General features: G+C 39.3%; 2 protein-coding genes across 3 annotated transcripts in view; both read right to left on the reverse strand.

Moving 5' to 3' along the window:
• Nucleotides 1-5,286, reverse strand: part of PRRC1 (proline rich coiled-coil 1) — a 32,306-nt gene extending 27,020 nt beyond the window's left edge. Inside the window, exons 1-2 of one of the 2 annotated variants that reach the window (XM_072957529.1) lie at nucleotides 5,130-5,286; nucleotides 566-683 (exon numbers count right to left, since the gene is read on the reverse strand). In XM_072957529.1, coding sequence (XP_072813630.1) covers nucleotides 566-668 — 103 coding nt within the window. In that variant the 5' untranslated portion in view covers nucleotides 669-683; nucleotides 5,130-5,286. Of the gene's footprint in view, nucleotides 1-565; nucleotides 684-5,106 lie in introns of both variants that reach the window. The other variant, XM_072957530.1, reaches the window with a different exon arrangement.
• A 211-nt stretch (nucleotides 5,287-5,497) lies between these two features.
• The window catches only part of MEGF10 (multiple EGF like domains 10), a 366,325-nt gene continuing 343,880 nt past the window's right edge, over nucleotides 5,498-27,942 (reverse strand). The window contains exon 32 of the transcript XR_012069865.1: nucleotides 5,498-5,694. The gene's annotated coding sequence lies outside the window, so the exon portion shown is untranslated. The remainder of the gene's footprint in view (nucleotides 5,695-27,942) is intronic.

Consider the following 27,942-nt stretch of genomic DNA (forward strand, 5'->3'; position numbering starts at 1 on the left):
ACAGGCACACTTCATTTTACTATGCTTCACTTTACTAGGCTTCTTACAAACTGAAGGTTTGTGGCAACCCTACACTAAGCAAGGCTTTCGGCACCATTTTTCCAACAGCATTTGTTCTTTGTGTCTCTGTGTGATATTCTGGTAACTCTTGCAATATTTCAAACTGTTTATAATACGATATTTGTTACAGTCATCCGTGACCAGTGATTCCTGACGCTACTAATGCAAAAAGATACTAACTCTCTGAAGGCGTACATGATGGTTAGCAGTTTTTAACAATACTTTGGCAAAGGATTTTTTAATTAAGGTATGTACATTGCTCTTTTAGACATGATCTCTTGCACACTTAACAGACTACAGTATAGTGTAGTATATTTGCATATACACTGGGAAACCAAAAATTCATGTGTCTCGCTTTATTGCAATATTTGCTTCACTGTGGTGATCTGGAACCAAACCCACCTATCTCCGAGGTGGGCCTGTATGCTTTTTGTTTCCTGACTCTGAGAAAAGGTAACAGTACCTTGACCACCCTCAAACACAGATGCCACACAACTGCACGTACCTAGAGGGGCGGGGGAGGAAGACAGCGTGGCGGCGACCAGTCCTGCGGAACTGGGCAGAGGGGTCCCAGGGGGTGTGCTCTCTATTCCACTCTCTTCCATCATTTTCCTTCAGTTAGACTGTAAAAACAGCAAAATGTAGTAAGTGATGCACAGTCACAAAACTATGTTTTTAAAGCTTGTATATTTAGGAATAATTTTTTAAAATAATCAACAGATACATGTCTGTCTTTATAATTTATAATGCCACTTATTTCCAGATGAAGGGTCAGTCAAGATTCCTAAGAAAAGTCTGAGAATATATAATGTGCCAACAGTCTGAGCAGTTTCATATGTCTACTTTATCACTGGGAAATAATTTTCTGTTACCTATGTAATTAATTACCCAATATATATATTAAACAGTAAATTACTAATTTAATTTTGCCATTCAAGTGCATGTTAGATTTATATCTAGATTCCAGCTCCTATTACTTTTAAAATAAAAATAAATTATTTAAGGCATTTTTCCAATACTTCCTCTCGCCACATTAAGCAATGTATGTGGACTACTACTGTTAACAGTAAAAAACCAAAAAACAAAAACTTTTTACTGTGCTCAATTCCTAGGTTTTCCTAGTTCACATTCTAAAATGTATCCAGCAAAGGCTAAATGGTATCTCTCAGGTTTTAGAAGTTACCTAGATACCATTTTGTCCTAATGGATAAAAATGGACTGCAAAGTATGCAAAACCTCCTTAAAAATTACACATTTTCAAGCCTGCCTCAAGTATAAAATCAAAACTTCTAAATGTACCAAATTTGGTTTTGAAGTTTTACTCCTTTAACAAATACTCAGTGAAAGCCAACCACTTGCCAAGCACGATACTGGTGTCTCTGGAAATACAGCGTAAGCAGAAACAAACAGGACACTTACAGTCCACTACAGGCGACAATCATGTAGGAACACCAACATACAAAGAGCCATAGCCCAATGATGTGCTCTGAGGGTCAGAACACATCTGTTTGATACGAACATGATTTCAACTTGGGGTCAGAAAAGGGTTCCCCCCAAGGAGCTCACGTACAAACTGAAATCTGAGGGATGCTGAGAATTTAATTAGGCAAGGGAAAGAAGAGAAAAGGAGGGCACATGCCAGAAAAGTGAATATACAGAAGGTATAAAGGTCCTGTGAGGTTAAGGAAACATGACAGGTTCAAGACAATGCATGTGGCAAGGAGCAGAAAATAATGAGGACTGGAGACACGGGCAGGAGCCCAGACTGCGCTGAGATTTACAAGCCAAATTAAAGAGCTGGGTCTTTTAAGAACAGAAAGTCACTGTAGGGCATTCAAACTGGGGTAACATATTTGCCTTTTGTTTCAATTTATTGAAGAAATTTTATATTCACAAGAAGATGCCACAATATAGCAGACTTCAAGAATGTTGTAAACCCAGCTTCTTCCAGTAACAGCATCCTACATAACTGGAGCACCGTGAGCAAGCCCAGGAAATCAACACTGGTACAACACTAGGTACTATAGACTTTACTTGGATTTCACCTGTTTTTACATTCACGTGTGTGTTTGTAGTTCTATGAGGCTGCATCATATGCAGTGACTCATGCAGTTGCCACCAAGATCAGGATATAGAACTGTTCCATCACCCCAAGAAACTCCCATATGCTGCTCCTCTGTCACATCCTCTCATCAACCATAAGCTCTGGCAACCAACTGGTCTCCACCACTTTCTCTGTTACCTAAATGGAATCACACAGCATGTAACCTTTTGAGATTGGCTTTTCTCACTCAGCAGAATGGTCCTGAGATCCATCTAAGTTGTTGGATATATCAATGGTTGGTTCTTTTTTATTGTCGCATAGTATTCCATTTTATACATGTACCAGTTTGTTTATCCACGTATTTGTTGAAGGACATTCAGGTTGATTCCAGACATTAGCAACTCACATTTGTGTTTTAAAAAGATTCCTCTGACTACAGCATGTAGATTGGGCCACCACGCAGTCTGAGTAGATGCAGAGACTATTAAGAAGGATATGGTGAGGGCAAAAAAGATACAGAAGTAATTCGAATAATACCCTAGTCTAGTGACTCTCAAATGGGGGGTGGAGGAGGGTGATTCTGCCCCCACCCAAAGGTCATTTAGCAATGTCTGGAAACACTTTTGGTTGTCAGAACTAGGGGGTTTCATCGGCACGTAGTAGGTAAAGTCTGGTGATACTGCTAAAAATCCTACAATGCACAGGAAGGCCCCCACAAGAATTATCTGGCCCCAAATACCAATAATGCCAAGGCTGAAGAATTTCAGCCTAAAGTGATGACTATGGAGATGGAGAAGAGTGGACAGACTCAAGAAATGTTTAGGTGGTATTCAGTGATAGACTGAACATGGGGTCCAGGATGGGGAGAGGCATGACTTGCACAACTGGACAGATGGTGGTGCCACTCAGGAAGACAAGGAACACTGGAGAAGATCAAGGTGTGTGTCTGATGTCTGGGGGAGGAGGGATTATGCAGTATTTAATATTGGACACACAAAGTTCAAGATCCTTGAAACATGGAAGTACAGACATTGACTTGGTCAGCAGCTCAGAAACCACAGAAATGTGGGCTTCACCAGTTTACTGATAGTCTCTAATGTCATGTTCTGAAAAGGGGATTATCTAAGAAAAGAAAACCAAGTGAAAAAAGATGATGATCCAAACAAGCCTTGAAGAACAGCCAGGGAGAAAAAGCTTGCAGAGAAGAAGGAGACAGCAGAAAGACAGGAAGAAAACCAGGACACTGTGGTGTCCACAAGCCACAGAGGAGTGTTTCAAGGTAGAAAGAGGCAACAGTATCAAATGCTGCAGAGAAGCCAAACTGGACAGTGCATGAAAAATTCAATGGACTCCCAAACTGCAGAAACTCCATGGAATGAATGGGGACAGAAGCCAGCTTCAACTGGATTGAGGTGGGAGGTGAGGCAAACATGCACAACACTTTGAGAAAGTTTCACTGTAAATGTAGAAGAAAGATACGGCAATAAGTAGAAAATAGAGACCCAAGGAGGCAAAATCCTTTCATTCAATACCTACACAAAAAGGTACACAACCTTGGCCAGAAATGGCCTTCTGGGGACTTTATCAAACCCTGACAAAGCCACCTCTTTCACCTCCCTTCACTGGTTATTCATCTTCCTCCTATAGATGCTACCAAATCCTCACAGTGGTCACACTTCCCTCACAGGGGAAGTCAAATTTAATGATGAATGTTAATGAATGCATTTGCAAAACAACTTGTACAGTGAATACAACCCATAAAACGGAGTAATTGGTGGATTTCGTTCAGCCTTTAAAAGCTGTAATTTTTGAGAATAGGATTAATAACAGCAATGGGTAAATTGTGGATACATAAAAACATAATACCTTCTACTTTAAAAAAAAAGCTACGTTAAAATAACAGCGAAGTTTTAGAGTTAGTAAAAGGTTCTAGTGCTCAAGTCTCCGCACAAAAATATTAATGTATCAACTTTAAAGAAAAAGTGACAGAAATGGCTTGGAAAATTGAGTCCTCAGTCACTGGACAGACCCTGCTCTTCCAATCTGCTTGTGTCTTTCCCTTTCTGTTAAAAAGTGCGTGGCTATTTTTAAGGATACAAGAAATGGAACAATGAACCTTTGATAAACATAAAAGCTTATTAAAAGCAGCTACTATTGTTGACATACTACTGGTTCAAAAGACAGTCTCTCCTACCGCACAGTGAACACTGCTGCAGCAGGGCCTCAGTTTTGTCCCTACATTCCCAGATCTGACCCCAAAATAACTCCCAGAGTGTTCACTGATCAAACAGTGGCTGCACAGGGAAGAAAGACTGGAATGCCAAAATGTGTCATGTTCGCAGAAATGTACATGCTGTGTCTCTCAAAATAACTGCTTTGAATGACAAAAGCTCTCTTGGATTGGACAAATTCTGCCAATCTATGAGAACGGCTGTGCCACAAATTTGCCTGAAGCAGGTCCCAGGAATGAACAGAGACAACAGAGTGCAAAAGCCCTCTGGAGCAGCGCTAGGCGCGGATGGGGGAACCTACTGGAATAGAGGTTACTTCCCACCGCCAGTCCCGATTTGTTGACCTACGAGTCTCCTAGGCAGGAGCGGCCGAAATGCCGTTCCTGGAGACAGCGCCCCCCCCCCCCCCAGGCTCTGCCACGTCTCCCGGCCAGGCTGGGCCAGGCTAAGGTCAATGGGCGCCCGCAGGCAGTCTCTCACCTCTCAGGAAGGTGGAGCCAAATGGCCTGGGACACCGGGGGGACCGGCGACAGGAGCAAAGCGCACAAGACCCCCGGGCCGCACCCACGGCGGGACAGCTTGCCCCACGAAGCGCACCGGTAACCCGGCCGCATCCGGCAGGCTCCCAGGGCCCGCGCCCGGACAGAACCCCCGCGGGGCTCCGGAACGACTCTGGCCTCCCCGGGGCCGGCCGGCCCGCCCACCTCGCAGCCGCTGCGCCCCTAAACGCCGGCTGTGGTGCCCCCGTCCCGTCCCGCTGCCCGCACGCACCCGTGCTGCTGGCTGTCGCTCACCTGCGGGCCCGAAAGAGTGTCTGCGTGACAGTGAAGAGTGGGGGCTCGGGAAGCTGGGGTGTAAGACTAAGGCTCTGAGAAGACGAGGAAGATGCCCACAAGAGCTCGCCGCGCGCAGCCCCGCCTCCAAGATGGCCACCGGAGGCGCGTGTGCCTGCAGCTGCCACGTCTGCGCGCCCCGCCCCGCCCCGCGCAGCACGCCGCCCGGCCCCGCCCCCTGCCCTGCGCCCCGCCCCGTCTCTCTCGCGGGGAACCCCGGCACCGAGGCCACAAGTTAAACCCGCCGGAGGACCTTGGTCCGCCCACTAGGGCAGGGCGCTGCCCCACTCTACAAGCATTCTGCAGCAGGACTGCCCTCCTTTCCGCTCCACAACCTCCGTACGCGAGAATGGCACCTTTGTTACCAGGGGTAGCTCACTTAACGCTGTGCTGGGACCTCCCACGGGGAGGGTGATGGGCCAGCCAGGGTCGTCTAGGCCAGTCCGGGCCTCTAGGCAGGATCTCGCTCCGGAAACAGGAGACAGCCTTTGTATTTTCGAAGATCGCCAGATAACAGCTCTTGCATCTGGAGAGAGAGAGAGCAGGGTGCGAAAATGTAGCAGCTATCAGACTGATGTTTCCCTCGAAGTTCATCTTTTACACTTTTTTTTAAATGGAAAACCGAAGACAAAAATGATCAAGTTTCTTAACCTTATGTGCTGCACTTTAAACAGTTCCTCAAAGTCGGTGCTCAATAATGTACACCAGATAAATCAGCGAGTAGAGTGCAATGGAGTAAAACAAGCAATTTGCCGTCAGAAGTCCTGGTTTGGATCTGGGACTGCCCTAATGCCATTTGTGCGGTTATGTGACCTTGTACAAGTCACTTATCCCCTAAGTGTCCATATTTCCATCTGTAAGGTGGGAATAATATTTGCCATCTCTCATCAATCAGGTAACAGAGTCACATAAAATAAGACATGAACGTACACTTTAATCTGCTGAGTGTTAAATGCATGAAAAACTCTTGTTTTTATTGTTCCAAAATTCCTTCAGGAACTCACTTGTAGATTTAACATTAATATATCTCTCAGACTTGACAGCTGAAAGCATTTAAAAACACCTCGCTGAAAAGTCAGTACTATTTACCTTGCCCTAACTTCAGACAAGGTGATTTGTACCTGCAATGGGCTGTTCCCTTCAGAGGTGACTCTTATCCTGTCCACGGAGAATGTGTGTAGGTGGCTGTCTAGATTACTCTCCAGAAGGTGCTGTTTAGGGTGGTGCTGATAGTTACCATCTCTGTCCTCTTTGGTTGACACCCTTAATAGCTACAAGCTCTGTGGGTTTCTTCATTTGTTCAACAAACATTATTTACTAGTGGCTGCAATGTGCTGGAAATGTAGCAATGAACAAGACAGACCAGATCCTGACACTAAGGGAGCTTTCATTCTCAGAGAGAGAGGCTATGAATGAGAAAATAAAGAAAGTAAGTACTATCTGCAATGGGCACTTTGAGGAAAATCCAAAGTGTGATGTGATATGAGCAGTCATTGGGGTAGGCCACTTTGGGTAGGACAGGTGTGCAAGGCCTCTCTGAGGAGGAGGGATCTGAGAAGAGTCTGTAAGGAAGCAGGTCTGTGGTTATCTGGACAGAAGGAAGAACATGCAGAGGCCCTGAGGGAGGGTGCCTGGCACCTGTTCCTTGCAGAACAAGGAGATTGGGACTGAGAGAGTGATAAGAAATGAGGTCAGAGAGATTGCAAAGCCAGACCATATCTAGCCTTGTAGGCATCTTCAGGCCTTTGGGTTATATTCTGAGAGATATGAGAAGCAGGTGGGAGGTTTTGAGCAGAGGACTGACAAGATCTGACTTCAGTTTTAAAACATATTCTGATTGCCGTGTGGACTCCAGGGGTGCAAAGACTAAAGCAGAGTGACCATCATGAGATGACACTGGTTTAGATTAACTAATGGGGTGGGGGTGGGGGACATGGTCTGGACATAATTTGAAGGCTGAGCTGTCATGATTTACTGACGGATTGGATATACCTGTATTTGTCTCCTAAGTCTGCCAAAACAAGTTACCACAACTGGGTGGCTAAAAAAACAGGAATTTACTCTCTCACAGTTATGGAGACTAGAAGTCCAAGCTCACGGTCAGCAGGGCCTCCCTGAAGGCTCTAGGAGAGTCTTTCCTTGCCTCTTCCAGCTTCGAGGGAGTCAGATGTTCTTTGGCTTGTGCCAGTGTAACTCCCATCTAGGCCTTTCCATTCACAGGGCCTTCTCTCCTGTGTCTCTGTGTCTCAAATCTCCTCTGCCTTTCACTTATAAACATACTTGTCATTGCACTTAGGGTCCACTCTAAACCCACAGTGATCTCATCTCAAGATCCTTAAGGGTCCAAATCCTATTTCTAAATAAGGTCCTATTCACGAGTCCCAGGTGGCCATATCTTTCTGTAAAGGGCCCTATTGTACCCCCTACATGGGTCATAAGAGACAGGAGTCAACCAAATAAGCAGGGTTATAAAATAAGTTTTGAAGTTAACCTTGAATTCCATTTATAATATCTTACACTTTACACACTGCTCCTCATTTAAATGTCAAAAGAACTTTGTGTGGCAGGTATTATTATTTTCATATTAGAAATAAGGAAACTTAGGCTCTGAGAATGATGTAAAGACCTGGAATTGGAACCCAGAATTCTTCAGCTGTACCCTAAACTTCTTGCCTGCTTTTAGGGTGGTAGGGTAAGATGATGTGTTCTTAGATGTAAGACAACAAGGCAAATCAATGGAAAATTAGAGCTTCCTGACAAAGCAAAAAACTACTTAGCTTTTTTAGTTGCTGCTAGCAGAACTCATCAAGTTTTTTTCTTATAGGAAGTTTCTAATACATCACAGACTTTATTTCTGAGCTATAATGAGAGCTACAGTGCTAGAGTGGAATTTTCTTTTATTGCTCAAAAACAAAGGCAAACAAAACTACTTCCCACTTGAGTTGAGGCTTTTTTCTAGCTCATTTCACAATTGATAGATCTATTCTTGAATATTCTTAAAACTGTCCATAAAGTTTATACTATTCATGTGAATACTGATGTGTGTATTTCCAGGTTCTCTGCCTGGAGACAAGGCTGAGTCTCTGAGCATCTACAGCATAACCAGGACTAGAAGCAGAGCTGGGTCTGAGAGCCCATGGGCTCTGCTGAGAGAACAGTCCACGAGTTACAGAGCCACGAAGGACACTTCAGCAGATGTATTAAGGGTACTGGCCAAGGCAGAGGTCAGGGGCTCATGCCCACACCCAAGTCATCAAAGAAGATATAGAAGTTCCTTTGGCAACTAGGAAGGAGGAAGAGGGTTGACCCAAACATCGCAGGGGTTCTTGTACTGAACGGTTCTTCATTGCTTACGTGAAATTCAAATTTAAGGCAGCAAGCAAGCCATGACCAAGAGTCTGAGAGGCAGTGAAGTGCAAATTACAACATAGATGTTGGTAGCAGATGCCCTGGATTTGAATCCTGGCTCTCGCACCTGCTAAGTTAACAGCTAGCCTTGGGCATGTCACTTAAATTCACTGTGTCTTGATTTTTTTCTACCTTTAAATGAGAACATAGGTTAATACCTACCTCGTAGTGTTTTACTTGAGAATTAAATCATTAATTTGTGTGAAGTGCTTAGAACAGTGCCCAACTCATAATATTCTCTAAGTGTTCTAAGTGTTAACTCTTACTCTTTGACTTTTAAATTGTCTAAATATTCACCTGACAATGACTGTTTTAAACCAAAAAGATTTTTACTTAGGTGAGATTGACTTAGGATTTCCAAATTGAGGTTTTATTCGGTTTCTTTTCAACTAAAGAAAATTTAGTTTAGTTGGAAACAGAGCGACTCAACCTCTCAATTTGCCCAGTTGGGACACTCCCAATTTAGGGCTGTATTCCCAAGCATAATTATTAAAAGCTCTCATCTTTTATTCTCAAAAGTGCTCCAGTCTGGACAATGAATCTTGTGCCCATCCTATTTACAGACGTGTTAAGAAGTTACTCTCTTTGCACGTGTAAGTAGTGTTAAAATGTCAGTAACTACCCGCCCTGCACACATATAACTATCAATACCAGAGTCCATTCCAGTTTGCTTCAAAGAAGAACTAACTTGTCTTTCTAAAACATGTACTTATAAAAACACTCTCTGACTCCTCATTGCCTGCATAGGAAAATCTTAAAAACTCAACTCACCCTTACTTGCTAGACTCTCCTCCCCTTCCTGCATTTTCCTCCATACTCACCAGGCACCAGCCTCAAAGATCTGCTCCCTCCTGAAACCACGTGCTTTGCTCCTGTCATTCCCTCTCCCTGAAACGCCTTTCCCCTTTCCACAGGCTGCTAGTAAGTACTCCTCATTTTTCAATGAAGCCAGTCTAAAGTTTTCTTCCATCATAAACCTCTGTGCATTACATGTTTATTGGTTGGCTTTGATGGTTGGTTACCAACCTCGACGGTAAAAACTTTGTCTTTAAAATCTCAATATATTCAAATGTTTACACAGAGTAAAGAATACTCTATGAACTTTCTGGGAATTGATTTAAATTTTCTATGAGAATTCATGTGTAGTATGCACATTGCAAAAAGTACTTATTATCATCTCCTTTCTCTCCCTTAAGTATGATTTTACAAAAAGAAAAATTGTGTAGGATGCAGAACAAATATGCTTCCTTTGGAAAAGTATAGATTTTACTTTCAACAAGAAACAACGCAACTAAAATGAGTTCTCTGGCCAAAAAGATGCTGATAATATGCAATAACATACTAAAAGGATTCCAGTTCTTTCCCAGACTTTTGTGTTTTTATGAAGTTTGCATAATTTCAACCAATGGTGCTCAATGAATAATAAATCCTAAATATTTAAACCTGTAGTAGTGTTTCTCAAGCCTTTGAATTTACAGAACACTCCACTTTTCCCCTCTAGGTTTTACATCATAGCTTAGAAAAGGAAATATAACACAATTATTCTTACAAACACCTTCATTTTCGAACAGTGTTTAAAGCCCAGAACTTGCATTCATTCTCGTTGGCAGTTCAGCATTTTCTCTAAGGCTTACAAGTGAAATTTTGGTAAGACAGCCTAGGAGATGAATGAGACCAATTCATATAACCACACATCAACCCAACTGCATGTAAACAGCCATGTGATGTCATCTCACTTGCTGTTTCCTAGAACTGCCACTGAGCAGGTCATCAGAGTAAGGTGAAAAACACACTAGACTAGAAATCTAATACTACCACAAATTAACAATGCAATTCTCTGAGCTTTAGATTCCCCCCCTGACAAGGGAAGGATAGCTGAGTGATTTCCGTAGCAGATGTTAATTATGGTTGACTTCCTAACAAGACAAGACAAGAAAGACAACGTTCTACTTATCAACATAGACAGTCCTAAATGAAATGTCAGAAAATGGAATTGAGGGGGAGAGTATGATGATGATGATGATGATGATGACAGTCATAATGCTGATGATATATATACACTGTGATTAAGTAGGTTTTTCTCCCCAAGAATATACAAGGGGCTCCGTTTCAGAAGAATGTACTGATGATTTAATAAATATTAAAAGAAAATGAATATGATAATATCAATAGATAAAGGAAAGAGCATTCACTAAAGTTCAATTCTTTTGCCTGATAACTCTTGGTTAGCCAGAATGAGAAGGCATCTTTAACCTGATAAAGGGCTTTGGCAAAATAGCACAGCAAATATCACACTTAATGGTGAGCTATTAGAAGATTTTACTTAAAGTCGGTAATAATGTAAAATGAGAGAAAAATTTTTAACAGGGAAAGTAAAAACCAACACTATTCTCATTTGCAGTGAAACTTCCTGTTGAAATGATCCAGCACTTATTCCTTGCATCTCTTTTCCCAAATTTCCAGTGATCTAGTCCTTGGCCTTAAACGACATCTATATTCTAGTGGTTTCCCCCCTTTATACGGCCAACCGTGACATCTCTCCTAAACTCTGAACTATTCAATAGCTTTACTTTGGGGTCTAATCAGGAGGCTAATTAAAACTCTTGATGTTTCAAAAAAAGAAAAAAAACCAACCCTACTCCACCTGGACTCTTCCTGCTCAGTAAATGGCAACTCTGCTTCTTCATCTGCTCTGGTTAAAAACAAAAACAAAAACAAAAACACCTTGGATCAAAGTCAACATCGAAGGTGCTAAGTCACGTTGACAAAACCTGCCCTTCACAGCATGTGACTAATCCGGATTTAATCATGAGAACAGAGACAGGTTCTACAACATATCCGACCAGGATGCCTCAAAACTGTCAGGGTCACCAAAAGTAAGGGAAGTCTGAGAAACTAACACAGCCAAGAGGAGTCTGACACAATGACAACTAAACTTAAAGTTCTGTGGAAACAAACAACGGCCACCCAAATGAGAACAGGAAAAGGCTATTTATTCAGAGCTTGCAAGGAACCAGCCACCACCAGTTTTGTGTGGCAGGGACTCAAAGGCAGGCAGCGGAGTGGAAAAAAGGGAAAGCTTCAGGTATGCACCGATTAGAGGCTTGGTGTGAGCACGTTCTAGGTGAGCTAATTAGAAGCCCTGCATCCTATGTGACTGGTTAGGAGGGCATATTTGGCTTCTGCTGGTTTGTCCTAAAACAGAAGCTGTCAGTCGTTAGGCAAGTCCTGGCCATCGGGGGCTGACAGCAGGGCTCACGATTTGGCTTCTGGGCAGGTTGCTGCACGCTGCGGTGAGAGCTCTATTTTTATATGTGGTCTGGCCATTGACAATTTTTATATTCAGTCTCTCACTAGGATCCTAGATGAGATGCTGGAACTAAAAAGGACATCAGTTTAAAACTAAGGAAATCTGAATGAAAGCATGGATTTCAGTCAATAATATAGCAAAGTTCGTTCATGTATTGTAACAAACGCACCATACCAATGTAACAGGTTAGTAATACAGGAAACTGGGTCTGGGATATAAAGGAGCTCTCTACACTACCCTCTCAATTTTTTTGTGAATCTATAACTATTCTGAAAAAAAAGTTCATTTAAAAACAACACCATCTACCAAACATTTGGAGAAGAGTTACACCTATCCTGAAACTATTCCAAAAAATTGCAGAGGAAGGAAAACCTCTACACCCATTCTATGAGGCCATTATCACCCGGATACCAACATCAGACAAAGATATCACAAAAAAGAAAATTACAGATCAATGTAACTTATTAATATAGATGCAAAAATCTTCAACAAAATACTAGCAATTGGCCTCCAACAATGCATTAGAAGGACCAGACACATGATCAGGTGGGATTTATCCCAGGGATGTAGGGATTTTTCAGTATCCACACATTAGTCAAGGTGATCCACCACGTTAACAAATTGAAGAATAAAAATCATATGAGCATCTCAATAAATGCAGAAAAAGTTTTTTATAAAATTCAACATCCATATTATGATAAAAACTCTACAGAAAGTGGGCATAAATGGATCATACCTCAACAGAATAAAGGCCATATAGGACAAATCCACAGCTAACATCATACTAAGTGAGGAAAAGTTGAAAGCATTTCCTCTAAGATCAGGAACAAGACAAGGATGCTCACTCTTAGCATTTTTATTCAACATAGTTTTGGAAGTCCTAACCATAGCACTTGAAGAAAAAGAAATAAAAGGAATCCAAATTGGAAACGAAGAAGTAAAACTGTCACTGTTTGCAGACGACATGATATTATACTTAGGAAACCCTAAAGATGCCACCAGAAAACTACTAGAGCTCATCAATGAATCTGGTAAAGTTGCAGAATACAAAATTAATATACAGGAATTAGCTGCATTTCTATACACTAACAATGAAATAGCAGAAAAAAGAAATTAAGGAAACAATAGCATTTACTATCAAACCAAAAAGAATAAGATATCTAGAATAATAAACCTACTTAAGGAGGCAAAAGACCTCTATTCTGAAAACTATTTAACCCTGCTGAAAGAAACTCAAGATGACATAAACAAATGGAAATATATACTGTGTTCTTGGATTGCAAGAATCAATATTGTTAAAATGGCCATACTATCCAAGGCAATCCACATATTCAGTGTAACACCTATCAAATTACCAATGACATTTTTCACAGAGCTGGAACAAAAACTGTTAAAATTTGTATTGAAACACAAAAGACCCTGAATAGACAAAATAATCTTGAAGAATAAGAATTACGCTTCCTGACTTCAGACTATACTACAAAGCTACGGTAAACAGTATGGTACTGGCACAAAAACAGACACACAGATCAGTGGAACAGGACAGAAAGTCCAGAAATAAACCCACACACTTATAGTCAATCTACAACAAAGGAGGCAAGAATATAAATGAAGAAAAGGCAGTCTCTTCAATAAGTGGTGCTGCGAAAACTAGACAGCTACCTATAAAAGACTGAAATTAGAACAGTCTCTAACACAGTACCTAAAAATAAACTCAAAACGGATTAAAGACTTAAATGTAAGATCAGATACTATAGAACTTCAAGAGGAAAACATAGGCAGAACACTCTTGGACATAAATCATAGCAATGTATTTCTTGAACCAGTTCCTGGAGTAATGGAAATAAAAACAAAAATAAACAAATGGGATCTAATTAAACTTAAAAGGTTTTGCACAGCTAAGGATACCATCAACAAAATGAAAAGACAGCCTACAGAATGGTAGAAAATAGTTGCAAATGACGCAACCGACAAGGGACTAATTTCCAAAATATACAAACAGCTTATACACCTTGACATAAAAAAAAAGCAACCCAATCAAAAAATGGGCAGAAGACCTAAAAAGACATCTCTCCAAAAAAGACAGACAGATGTCCAACAAGCACATGAAAAGATGCTCAACATCACTAATTATTAGAGAAATGCAAATCAAAACTACAATGAGGCACCACCTCACACCACTCAGAATGGCCATGATTAAAAACTCTACAAACACTAAATGCTGGAGAGAATTTAGAGAAAAAGGAACCCTCCTACACTGTTGGTGGGAATGTAAATTGGTGCAGCCACTCTGGAGGGCAGTTTGGAAGTTCCTTAAAAAACTAAAAACAGATTTACCATATGATCCAGCAATCCCTATCCTGGGCATAAACCAGGAGAAAAATATAATTCAGAAAGACACATGTACCCCAATGTTCATAGCAGCACTATTTACAATAGCTAAGACATGGAAACAACCCAAATGTCCATCAACAGATGACTGGACAAAGAATATGTGGTATATATATATATATACACACACATATACACACACACACACACACACACACATATACACACATACAGTGGAATATGACTCAGCCAGTAAAAAGAATAAAATAATGTCATGTGCAGCAACATGGATGACCTGGAGATTATTATTCTAAGTGAAGTAAGCCAGAAAGAGAAAGAAAACTGCCATGTGATATCACTTATATGTGGAATCTGAAAACAAGGACACAAATGAACTAGTTATTTATACCTGAGATGACTGATTTCTTGAAATATGTGTAAGCATGATTGGATTACTGCATTCTGCTGATTCTTATTTTGTGCTTTGCTTTATTCCTTTGATAACCATGTAAGTTTAAAAAGCTAAAGCTCTAACCTGTTCTTAGAAACAATGAACAGTACATATATGTAAATTTCAAAATGGTTTTCTCTCTCAACGAGTTGCTCTTCCTAGAATAAGCTTTGTTTACCCCCCAAAAGAAACAAAATTTAAAAATAAGTGGGAAAAAAAACACCACCACCACGTTAGAGATACCCTGACTCCTCCCTTTCTCTCACCCTTCAGCAAATTCTTAGCATTTGACCACACCCACCCTGCTGTGCTGCTATCACCTTAGCCCCGACTCCACCGTCTCTCACTTAGAAACCTTCAGTAGGTTCTGAAGGGCCCACCTGCTTCAACAGCGCTTCTCCACAGAGCTTTATTGTGGTATACAAAGCAACAGAAAGCTTTAACAGGTCTGTGGCCCCAATGAATGTGGCTGGTGGAGGAGAGAGAGCTGTCAAATTGCATTTCTAATGACTGGATCAAACACAGTCCCTAAAAGAGTCGGCAGCTTGCTCTTTTCAGAGACTGGGTCCTACAAGCAGAGCTCTTCCTTGCTTAGCAAGTATACATTCAAATGTTTATTTCAGATAAAAACTTAAAAATATTTTTTTTAGTTGAAGTATAGTCAGTTTACAATGTGTCAATTTCTGGTGTACAGCATGTTTCAGTCATATATGTACATACATATACCCCTTTTCATATTCTTTTTCATTATAGGTTACTACAAGATACGGAATACAGTTCCTGTGCTATACAGTAGAAACTCCTTGTTAATCTGTTTTATATATAGTAGTTAGTATCTGCAAATCTTGAACTCCTAATTTATCTCTTCCCACCCTCTTTGCCCCTGGTGACCATGTTTGTTTTCTATGTCTGTGAGTCTGTTTCTGTTTGGTAAATAAGTTCACTTGTGTCTTTTTTTAAGATTCCACATATAAGTGGATATCATATGGTATTTGTCTTTCCCTTTCTGTTTTACTTCATGTAGACCGACAATCTCCAGGTCCATCCATGTTGCTGCAAATGGCATTATTTTATTCTCTTTTATGGCTGAGTAGTATTCCACTATATAAATATATCACAACTTCTTTATCCAGTCATTTGTCAATGGACATTTAGGTTGTTTCCATGTCTTGGCTATTGTAAATAGTGCTGCTATGAACATTGGGGTGTTTGTATTGCTTTGAATTCGAGTTCCCTCTGGATATATGTGCAGGAGTGGGACTGCTGGATCATATAGTAAGTCTATGTTTAGTTTTTAAAGGAATCTCCATACTGTCCTCCATAGTGGCTGCACCAAATTACATTTCTACCAACAGTGTAGGAGGGTTCCTATTTCTCCACACCCCCTCCAGCATTTACCATTTGGACTTTAAACACTTTTTTAAAGTTTGATTTGATTCCATATATTTATTCTGTTGGTACTGTACAGACAGTACAAAACACAAAGTTACAGAAAAGTGTGTAGTGCCACTTTTCTCTCATCAGCCTGTACTCCAACCTCATATTCCTCTCCTTAGAGATGACCGCTGCTCTGTATCTCACAAGCACATGTAATACATGCTCTTTTTCTTGTGTTTTTCACACAACTGGAGACGCACCAGATATATTATACCTTAGTGCGTAGTGTGTATATGTGTAAATACTGCATGCACACACACATGCTTGCACATACAATTTCCACATCACTCTGTTGCCACTACTTCATTTTTAACGAGTTCCATATGCTTCCATTCATTGAATTAGACTGTCAATAATTTCTTTAACTGGTACCAATTCCTAAACATTTAGTTCATTTCAATCTTCTGTTCATATCAGCAATGCTATATTGGTTCTACTCAGGTACATGTCATTTTACACACATTCAAGCATATCTGTAGAATACATTCCCCCAAAACAGTATTACCTGATCAAACGGAATGTGTCTGTGGAGTTTTGATAGATGTTGCCAAACTGCTCTCCACTAAGGATGTATCAGTTTATACTCTCACCAATGACCTCCCAGGCCTGCAGCCCTATTTCTTCTCCAGCTACAATTTGTTACCAAATATCTCAATCTTTGCTGATTGACAGGTATAAAAGATGTCCCTTTGCATTTACTTTATGAAGAGTGAGATTAAGCATTCTATGCAAAAGTAATTTGTATTTCATCTGATATGCTCTCTAGCTTACGTTATATTATCGATTTTTAAAAATTAGTTTACAGGAGGTCTTCATACAATAAAGAAATTAGACCTTTATATGCAATACATACTGCAAATATTTTGCCGCCTTTGTAATTCTGGTTTTGACTCTGTGTGTGTCTCTTTGCCATATGGAAATTTTATATCTTTCTAGAATCAAATTTATTAGATCTTTATGATCAGTTTTTGTATATTACAGTAAAACTCAGATGAAATTTTTATTGAGATCTTATCAAACGTATAGATTGCATTAAAGAAAGCTGACATCTTTATAATGCTGTGTCTTCTTATCCAAACTCTTTTTATGTGCCCTGATAGCACTGAATTTTTTTTTAAAAAATACAGAACTTTTATATTTTTTCATACGTTTCTTAGGTATTTTATCTTTTTCTTGTCATTGTCAATAGTTTTTTCTTCTATTACATTTTCTAACTGATTATTGCTTGTATATAGGAAGGCTACTTACTCATTATATTAATTTTGTTATCAGTCACTCTCCTGAATTGGCTTGTTTCCAATAGCCAGTGAATTCATTTGCTTTTGTTTACCAATTCTTTACAATATTTACACTTCTTATTTCTGTCATCTACTTTTCTTAAATTGACTAAGGTTTTATTTGTGTCCTAAAAGGGTCCAGTTAAGGCCAATCTTCTATGGGTATGTAAAAAGAATGTGAAGTCATGGAACTTAATGACATGCAAATCAATTTTAACTACTTGTTACTTACATTTCTTATGTATTCCACTGACGAACTAAACTTCTTAGTTACTTGCTCTGTCATGAACTGAGATATTGGATTTAGGATCTCCTATAACTAAATTGTCTCTATCTCCTCTTGTGTTTCCTGTAATTTTTTGCTTTAATTATGTTGATACAAGGTTGTGTGATTAACAGGTATTTACAACGATAAGATCATCAAAGTGGACTGTACCCTTTATCATTTTCTTCAGATGTGTCTGATAGGACTTTGCTCATCCTTTGATTTTCAATTTTTATGACTCATTTTATCTTAGGTGTGTCTGATTTTGAAAATACAATTAAATTTTGTTTTATGATTCAATTTGAGATGTTTTCTTTCAATGAGCACTTAATCAATTTACCTGACACATGTTTAATTTTCATCTGATGTTATCATGTTGCCTGTTATTTTGATTTTCTCTTATCATCTTTCATTATATTGTCTATAATGTTTTGTATGTGTGTGTTGTCTGATAATTTGGAGTTCGTGTTTTTGTTCTAGTGATTACCTGTATAATTATCACTATATATATCTGACCCACTATGTAATATCTGTGGACTCCCAACTGTGAATGAAGATGAAACCAGTATATGTCCATGGCCTTTTCTTACTGCTACTATCTCATTTTAGTTGATTATATATTTTAGTAGTATTTATTTTTACATTTTAAATCACACACTTATGTTACTTGATTTACTGTCTTAATACGATTCCCAAGAACTTTCCTAGTCTTCCGTTCTGTATCTCCAACCTCAAACCCTCACACTCAATCTGAGAGAAAATCAGAGTCTAGGCCAAGCCAGAAAACAAGTCCTGCAGCAGAGCATCAGAGCATCAGAGCAGGGAAAATACAGAAACCAGTGCCCTTTTTCAATGGGCAATTCTGGGATCTCAGTTTCAGACACCTGGGGACAGAGGAGCAAGGAGGCATTATGGGAAGCAACGCTTTTCAATTAAGTTTGGAGAAGCAAACTAAAACGGACTTTGCTTTTGAGAATATTCATCAAAATGAAATACTCCATGGGGTTTGTGAAACTGGAGCCTGTGAAGGAGGTCAGTGAGACAAAGACCATGTTCTGAACATGGGTTTTCAGCTGCTACTGTCTAGAGAAAAAAGAGGATGCTTCTTGTTGTAAAACTCAGTACTGTACTTTAAGAGTAAGAGGAAGTATGAGCTTTGCTTCTTTCCAATACAAAAGGTTGATTTCCTTATTAGACCATTTCCTGCATCTTCAACTGTACTTTTGATTCTGCACTGCTCTTGTCTACTTCTTGCCCCCATTCTGTCCCACAGCATTTAGTAATTACCAAGAACTAATGTCCACAAAGAAAAGAAAAACTCAAAGTTAATAAATGCTGAATGCCTACTGTGTGCCAGGCTCTCTCTGGAGTTTTCAGGTGCTTGCTCACAGATTCCAAACAATTCTAGGAGGTAAATACTATCTTTATTTTCTGATGAGAAAAATGAATTTCTAGAATGTAAGGGCCAAATCCACACAAATTATAAGTGGCAGGATTCAAATCCTTGTCAGATTCTAAAATTCCTTCTCTCTCTTTCCTTTAAGTAACAGACTGTATTATTTAGAATGGCGTTAGGTTTATAGAAAATTTGAGTCTTGTATGGGTGTAGTGCCTTTGTTACAGCTGATGAACCAGTACTCATGGCATACTTTCACTGCCCCCAAATTCCCCAGTGCTCCCTCTACGCCTCCCTCCCTCCTTCTGGATACCCAACCCCTGCCAAACACTGATCTTTTCTCTATCTCCACAGTTTTGCCTTTTTCAGTTATAAAGTTGGAATCATACATATGTAGTCTTTTCAGACTGGTTTCTTTTACTTAGCAATATGTGTTTTGGGTTTCGCCGTGTCTTTTCACAGCCTGATGGTTCATTTTTTTTTTTAACCACTGAATAATACAGTCCACTGTAACGATGTACTACAGTTTCCTTATCCATTCACCTACTGAGGGATGTCTTGGCTGCTTCCAAGTTTTATAATGAATAATGCTGCTGTAAACATACATTTTTGTATGGACATAAGTTCTCAACTCATTTGGGTAAATACCAAAGAGCATGACTGCTGGATTATATGGTAAAAGCATGTTTATTAGTTTGCAAGAAACTGCCATGCTGTCATCCAAATATGCTGTGCAATTTTGCATTCCCACAAGCAATAAATAAGCATTTCTGTTTCTCCACATCCTAGTCAGCATTTGGTGGTGTCAGTGTTATGGATTTTAGTCATTCTAAAAGGGTTATAGTGGTATCTACTTATTGTTTTATTAGCAGTTCCATAATACATGTGATGTTGAGCATATTTTCATTCCCTTATTTTCTATCTGTGTATCTTCCTTGGTGATGTGTCTGTTCAGATATTTTGGCAAGTTTTTAATCATGTTCTTTTTTTTCTTATTCTTAAATTTTGTAAGTTAGATTTTTAAGCAGTAGATTGTCAAGAAATGGTTCCATTTCATCAAGGTTGTGAGCACAGAGTTATTTGTAATATTTTTCATTATCCTTTTAAATGTCCATGAAATTATGGTAATGGCCCCTATTTCATAGCTGATATTGGTAATTTGTATCTTCTCTCTTCTATTCTTAGCTGGCTTGCTTGAAGTTAGTCATTTTATTCATCTTTTCAAAGAACCAGATTTTGGTTTTATTCATTTTTCTCCATTAATTTATCATTTTCAATTTAATTATTTCTGTTCTACTTTTTATTATTTTCATTTAGTTCAAGATATTTTAAAATATCTCTTAAAATTTCTTTGACTCTTACTTACTGAGAAGTAGACAGTTTAATCTCAAGCATTTGGGGATTTTCCAGCTTCCTTTCTGTTACTGATTTCTAGTTTAATTTTACTGTGGTCTGAGAGCATACTTTATGATTTCTATTCTTTTAAGTTTGCTGAGGTGTGTTTTATGGCCCAGAATGTGGTCTATCTTAATAAATGTTCCATGTAACCTTGAGAAGATCGTGTATTCTGTGGTTGCTGGAGTAGTCTATAGATGTCAACTAGACCCAGTTGTTGAAGGTGCTGTTCAGTTCAACTAGGTCCTTACTGATTTTCTGCCTGCTGGATCTGCCAATTAGTAAAGTCATTAATTATAATAATGGATTTGTTCATTTCTCCTTGAATTTCTTCCAGTTTTTACCTTATATATTTTGACTTTGTTGTTAGATGCATACACAGTTAGGATTATTATGTCTTCTTAGAGAAGTGACCCTTTTATCATTATATAACGTCCCTCTTTATCCTTGATAATTCTGCCTGCTCTGAAGCCTGCTGCCTCAGAAATCAGTAAAGTTACTCCCACTTTCTTTTGCTGAGTATTAGCATGGCATATCTTTCTCTGTTCATTTACTTTTAACCTATATGTGTTTTTATATTTACAGTGGGTTTCTTGCAGACAACATATAATTGAGTCTTGCTTTTTATCTACTCTGATAGCCTCTTTTAAGTGGTACATTTAGACTAGCAATGTTTAAAGTGATTATTGAGATTGCTGGATTAATGGTACCATATTTTGAAATGTTTTCTACTTATTACCTTTGTTCTTTGTTTCTTTTTTTGTCTGCCACTCTTTTCCTGGCTTCTATGATTTTAACTGACCGTTTTATATGATTCCATTTTCTCTCCTCTCTTAGTATATAAATTATGCTTTTTGGGGGTATTGGTTACCCTAGAGTTAGCACCCTACACATTTACGACTAATCCAAGTCCACTTTCAAATAACACTGTATCACTTCACAAGTAATACAAGCTCCTTACAACACAGTGTTTCCAATTCTTCCCTCCCATCGAACATTGCTCTTACTCAATCCACTTATCCATAAGCTACAGTCACTGAATATGTTGTTGCTATTATTATTTTGAACAAACTGTTATCTGTTAGAGCAATTAAGAATAAGAAAAAACGATCTTATTTTACCTTCTCTAATGCTCTTCCTCTCTTTGTATAGATCAGTGTTTCTAACTGATACCATTTCCCTTCAGAAGAATCTCTTCTGTCACTTTTTGAAAGGCAGCCTACTGGTAGTAAATTCCTTCAGTTTCTGTTGAGAAAGTTTTTATTTCTCCTTCAATTTTGAAGGATAATTTCACTGGGTATAGAATTCTACATTGGTAGTTTTTCTTTCAATGCTTTAAATATTTTATACCACCTCTTTTTGCACAAGCTATCCATTGCTGTGAGTCTGTGCTGTTCTTATTTTCCTGTCCTGATTCCAGCTACTAGTAAAGATTTTTGTGAGCTAACACCATCTTACGAGCACTATACTTCACAACATGATCATAACTACAACTTACATTTGCTGCACATTTACTATTTCCTAGGTGCTGATCCAAGTATTTTACCTTGATTATATTCCTGTCACAACCTTCTTAAGTAGGAATTATCACTATCCCCATTTCACAGCAGAGAGAGTAAGTCAGTCTGTCAGGTTGAAGCACATGTATTGCTAGTACCAGGCTTCAACCAAGCCCTGTGAACCCAGAGCAGGCTCTCATAATCTTCTGCAAGACCAAGTTATTGAAAAGGAAGCCCTGCTGGCCACAAGATTACTCGCTATAAAATATCATTTTGCTTCCTCATCTTGGTTTTCATGGAATTTTTAAAAATTTATGTCTCTACTGTACTATAAGCTCCACAGGAACAGGGACTTTATTTATTGCTGCAGCTCAAGGGCCTGTGTGCTCAATAAATATTGGCTGGTTTGAACTGAATGAGACCATGGCAGTTTAACAGTACGCTTTAGAAAACTTTAAACGAAAAATTGGAGAGAAGGTGCCAAGATGGTTGGGTAGAGAGACTCACAGCTTCCTCTCTCCCACAAATACACCAAAAATTACATCTACAGCCCCACTGAATCACTCAGAACACCTACTTAACTCTGGAAGAGCGTCTCTTGCTTCAAAATACAAAAGCATTCTCACAGAATCTGGTAAGAGCGAAAAAAGGAAAAAGGAAAAGAAAATTGGTATGGGACCAGTCCTGCAGACAGAGGGCAGCAGAGGAAGAAAGGCACCCTCAGGCTGGGACGCCCCTTCCCCAGCTGGGAGGTCAGCAGGGACACACGTAGAGCTTGCAAGGCTCAGAGGAGATAGCAGCAGCCACTTGGCAGACAGAACTAAGGGAAACTGACATGGAGGGTCCCTGCGATCCCCAGCCCTAGACGCGAGCCGGCAGGGACAAGCCGGGACTTGCTGCTGGAGACAGGTGATGAGCCTGGGCAGAGGGCTGGGGCCGACTGCACAGAGGCAGCCTCAGGGGACTGGAGGGCGGTGTGAGCTCTGGCTGGGGGGGGAGGGGTGTGGAACAGAACAGCCTGAGACCCCCACAGAAAAGCACCACTGCTGGTGTACATGGAGGGGACAGGCGCAACACAGCCGCACCATAGCCTTATCTCTGCCTGGCTTCACTGTGGGTGCGTTCCTTCAAAAAGAGAGGTGGGGCTTGGTCATAGCCATTACTGCTTCACTGAGGCAGGGCTGAAAGCTGAATCCATACCCAGGGCCCTGCAACTTCATAGGTGGGACTGAGATTTGTTTACAACCTCAGGCAGAGAGGGTGGATTTGCTCCACTGGTGCCTCTGTGAACCTACACCTCTAGGATGAGCAGGCAGTGAGCAGAGTTCTGGCACACTGCGGTGGCAAGTATGGGTTTTCCAACAGGCCGGCAAACTATACCACATGCAGAGCTGGGGCTGGGGTCTGTGCTGACCCTGTAGCACACCATGGATTCAGGTGTGCACTGCATGCTCGCTATGGCAGGTCCCAGGGCCTGACATTGGCCAATCTGCACCAGTGGTATGGGAGCCCAGAACCTGGGGGACACCAGAGTGGATGGCTGACATTCCCATAGCTAAGGCGAGGAGAAAGACAGCATCAACAAAGAGTACTTTGTAAGCCCGCATAACAAGTGACAGACAACAACACAGAGGTCACTTCCCAGTGGACATCTCCTGCAGAGGTACACTCAGTGACTCTTCTTCCCAGCTGAAGTGCTCCAACCCTGCCTACCACGCAGCACAGCTCAGAAACAGGTCTAGAAGCCTCTATTCCAGCAAGAGAGGAGCAGACCCAGCTGCCGTCAAGGCTGTGACAACCACAGAACAATAAAGGGGCCCCCACTCAACTACAACAATCAGGACAGGCTCTGATCACCACAGCACCAGCCACATCCTCAATCAATGGGATAACAGCCAACACACAAGGAAGAAAGATGTGGCAACCATCCATACTAACACAGCCCTCACATCAAAACTATTAAATGCACAGCCTACACAAGAATTCTCCTACTTTAAATAAAAACAAACAAAAAAATAAAACAGCCCTTCAAGACCAGATGAAGATACGACACTCGCCAACATATATGCACCCAATATAGGAGCTCTTAAATATATAAAACAAATACTAACAGACATAAAGGAATAAATTGGTGGGAATACAGTAACAGTAGGAGAATTTAACACTCCACTAACATCATTGGACAGGTCTTCTAGACAGTAAATCAATAAGACAATGGAGAAACTAAATGACACAATGTAACAGTGGACTTGGTTGGTACTTTTACATCCTTACATCCCTAAAAAACAGAATATACATTCTTTTCAAGCGCCCATGAAACATTCTCCAGGATAGACCACATACTCAGGCACAAAAGTAGCCTCAACAAATTTAAGACAACAGAAATTATTTGAAGCATCTTTTCTGAACACAATGGCATGAAACTAGAAATCAACCACAGAAAAACAAAGGTGAAAAAGTGACAGCATGGAGACTAAACAACATGCTACTAAAAAAGCAACAGGTCAACGGTGAAATCAAAGAAGAAATTAAAAAGTACTTTGAGACAAACGATAATGAAAACACAACCACACAAAATCTATGGGATGCAGCAAGAGCGTCCTAAGAGAGAATTTCATTGTGATATAGGCCTTCCTCAAAAAAACAAGAAAAATTTCAAATAAACAACCTAACCTATCACCTAAAAGAATTAGAAAAAGAACAAACAAAACCTAAAGTCAGCAGAAGGAAAGAAATAATAAATATCAGGGAGGAAATTTTTTTAAAATGGAGATTTGAAAAAAATCAATCAAATGAAGAGCTGGTTTTTTGAAAAAGTAAGCAAAATTGACAAACCTCTGGCCAGGCTCACTAAGAAAAGAGAGAGGACACAAATAAATAAGAAATGAAAATGGAGAAATTACAACCAACACCACAGAAATACAAAAAATCATAAGAGAATACTATGAACAACTGTATGGCAATAAGTTGGACAACTCAGAAGAAATGGACAAGTTTCTGGAAATATACAGTCCATCAAAACTGAATCAAGAAGAAATAGATCATTTGAACAGACCAGTCACTAGAAGTGAAATAGAATCAGCAATAAAAAAAACCTCCTAGCAAACTAAAGTCCAGGACCAGATGGCTTCACTGGGAAATTCTGTCAAATATAAGAAGCAGAGCTCATACCAATCCTTCTCAAACTCTTCCAAAAGACTGAACAAAAGGGAATACTCCCAAACTCGTTCTATGAAGCCACCATCACCCTGATACCAAAGACAAAGACACTACCAAAAAAGAAAACTACAGGCCAATATCACTGATGAACACAGATGAATACAGAAAAATCCTCAACAGAATATTAACAAACAGAATCCAACAACATATAAAAAAAGATTATATACCATACCAAGTTGGATTCATTCTAGGGACACAAAGACGGTTCAACACATGCAAATCAATCAACGTGATACACACATCCACAAGAGAAAGAAAAAAAATCACATGATCATCTGAATAGATGCAGAAAAAGCATTTGATAAAATTCAACTCCCACTTATGATGAAAACTCTTACCATTAAAAGTGAGTATAGAGAGAACATATGTCAACATAATAAAACCTTTTTATGACAAACCTACAGCCAGCATAATACACAATGGTGAAAACTTGAAAGCTTTCCTGTTATAATCTGGAACAAGACAAGGATGCCCACTCTCACCACTTCTATTCAATATGTTTTGGAAGTCCTAGCCATACCAATTAGATAAGAAAAAGAAATAAAAAGTATTCAAATTGGAAGAAAAGAGGTTAAATTGGCCTTATATGTGGATGACATGATATTATATATAGAAAACCCTAAAGGCTCTACACAAAAACTACTAGATCTAATAAAAGAATTCAGCAAGGTAGCAGGATACAAGATTAACATACAGAAATCAGTTGCATTTCTTTACACTAACAATGAAATATCAGAAAAGGAAAGTAAAGAGACAATCCCTTTTAAAAGTGCATCCAAAAAAATTAAATACTTAGGAATAAATCTGACCAAGAAAGTGAGACTTATACACAGAGAATAACAAAACACTGACCAAGGAAATTAAAGATAACTTAAAGAAATGGAAAGATAGCCTATGTTCTTGGATTGGAAGAACTAATATTGTTAAAATGACCATACTGCTCAAAGCAATGTACATATTTAAAGTGATATCTGTCAAATTACTCAGGACATTTTTCACAGAACTAGGACAAATAATCCTACAATTTATATGGAATCACTAACGACCCATAATTGCCAAAGCAATACTGAAGAAAAAGAATGAAGCTGGAGGAATAACCCTCCCAGACTTCACACAATACTACAGAGCTACAGTAATCAAAACAGCATGGTATTGGTACAAAAACAGACATATGGATCAATGGAACAGGATAGAGGGCCCAGAAATAAACCCACAAACGTTTGGTCAATTAATCTTTGACAAAGAAGGCAAGAACATATACAATGGAGTAAAGACAGTCTCTTCTGCAAATGGTGTTGGGAAAACTGGACAGCTGCATGTATATCAATGAAGTTAGAACACTCTCTCACACCATACACAAAAATAAACTCAAAATGGCTTAAAGACTTAAACATAAGACAAGACATGATAAACCCCTCAGAAGTAAACATAGGGAAAACATTCTCTTGACATAAACCTTTGCAATGTTCTCCTAGGGCAGTCTAACCAGGCAACAGAAATAAAAGCAAAAATAAACAAATGGGACCTAATTAAACTTATAACCTTTTGCATAGTAAAGGAAACCACAAGCAAAACAAAAAGACAATCTATGGAATAGGAGAAAATATTTGCAAAAAGTGAGATTGACAAGGGCTGTATTTCCAGAATATATAAACAGCTCATACAACTTAATAACTACAACCAAAAGAGCCCAAACAACCCAATCTGAAAATGGGCAGAAGACCTAAACAATTCTCCAGTGAAGACATACAACTGGTCAATAGGCACATGAAAAAATGATCAATATCGCTAATTATCAGAGAATGTAAATCAAAACTCTAATGAGGTATCACCTCACATCAGTCAGAATGGCCATTTTTCAAAAGCCCACAAATGATAAATGCTAGAGAGGGTGTGGAGAAAAGGGAACCCTCCTACACTGCTGGTGGGAATGTAGTTTGGTGTAGCAGCTATGGAAAACAGTATGTAGATTCCTTAAAAAACTAAAAATAGACTTACCACATGACCCAGCAATCCCACTCCTGGGCATATATCCAGAGGAAACTCTACTTTGAATAGATACATGCACCCCAATGTTCACAGCAATACTAGTTACAATAGCCAAGACATGGAAACATCCTAAATGTCCATCAACAGATGACTGGATAAGGAACTTGTGGTATATTTATACAATGGAATACTACTTAGCCATAAAAAAGAATAATGCCATTTTCAGCAACATGGATGGATGTGGAGATTGTCATTCGAAGTGAAGTAAGCCAGAAAGAGAAAGAAAAATACCATATGATATCACTTATTTTTGGAATCTAAAAAGAAAATAGACAAATGAACTTATTTACAAAACAGAAACAGACTCAGACATAGAAAACAGCTATGGTTACCAGTGGGGGAAGAGGGTGGGAAAGAATAAATCGGGAGTTCAAGATTTAGGGATACTAACCAATACGTACAAAATAGATAAATGAATTCATACTGTATAGCAGAGGGAACTATATTTAATATCTTATAACATGGTGAAAAAGAATATGAAAATGAATATATGTATGTTCACATGACTGAAACACTGTGCTGTGTACCAGAAATTTACACAACATTGTAAACTGACTATACTTCAATAAAAATATATACATACAAAAAGAAAAATTGACTTCATTAGTTAAATATTAATCAAATAAGCAATCTAGAAGCATTTAGAAACAAAAAGTTTATCAACATATACTCATTGACATTCTCTTCTTGTCATAAGTAAGTTTGTTACATTTCCTCAAGGATAAAATGATCGATTG

The sequence above is a fragment of the Vicugna pacos genome, chromosome 3 (assembly GCF_048564905.1).
Source record: "Vicugna pacos chromosome 3, VicPac4, whole genome shotgun sequence".
In the NCBI taxonomy this organism is placed as follows: domain Eukaryota; kingdom Metazoa; phylum Chordata; class Mammalia; order Artiodactyla; family Camelidae; genus Vicugna; species Vicugna pacos.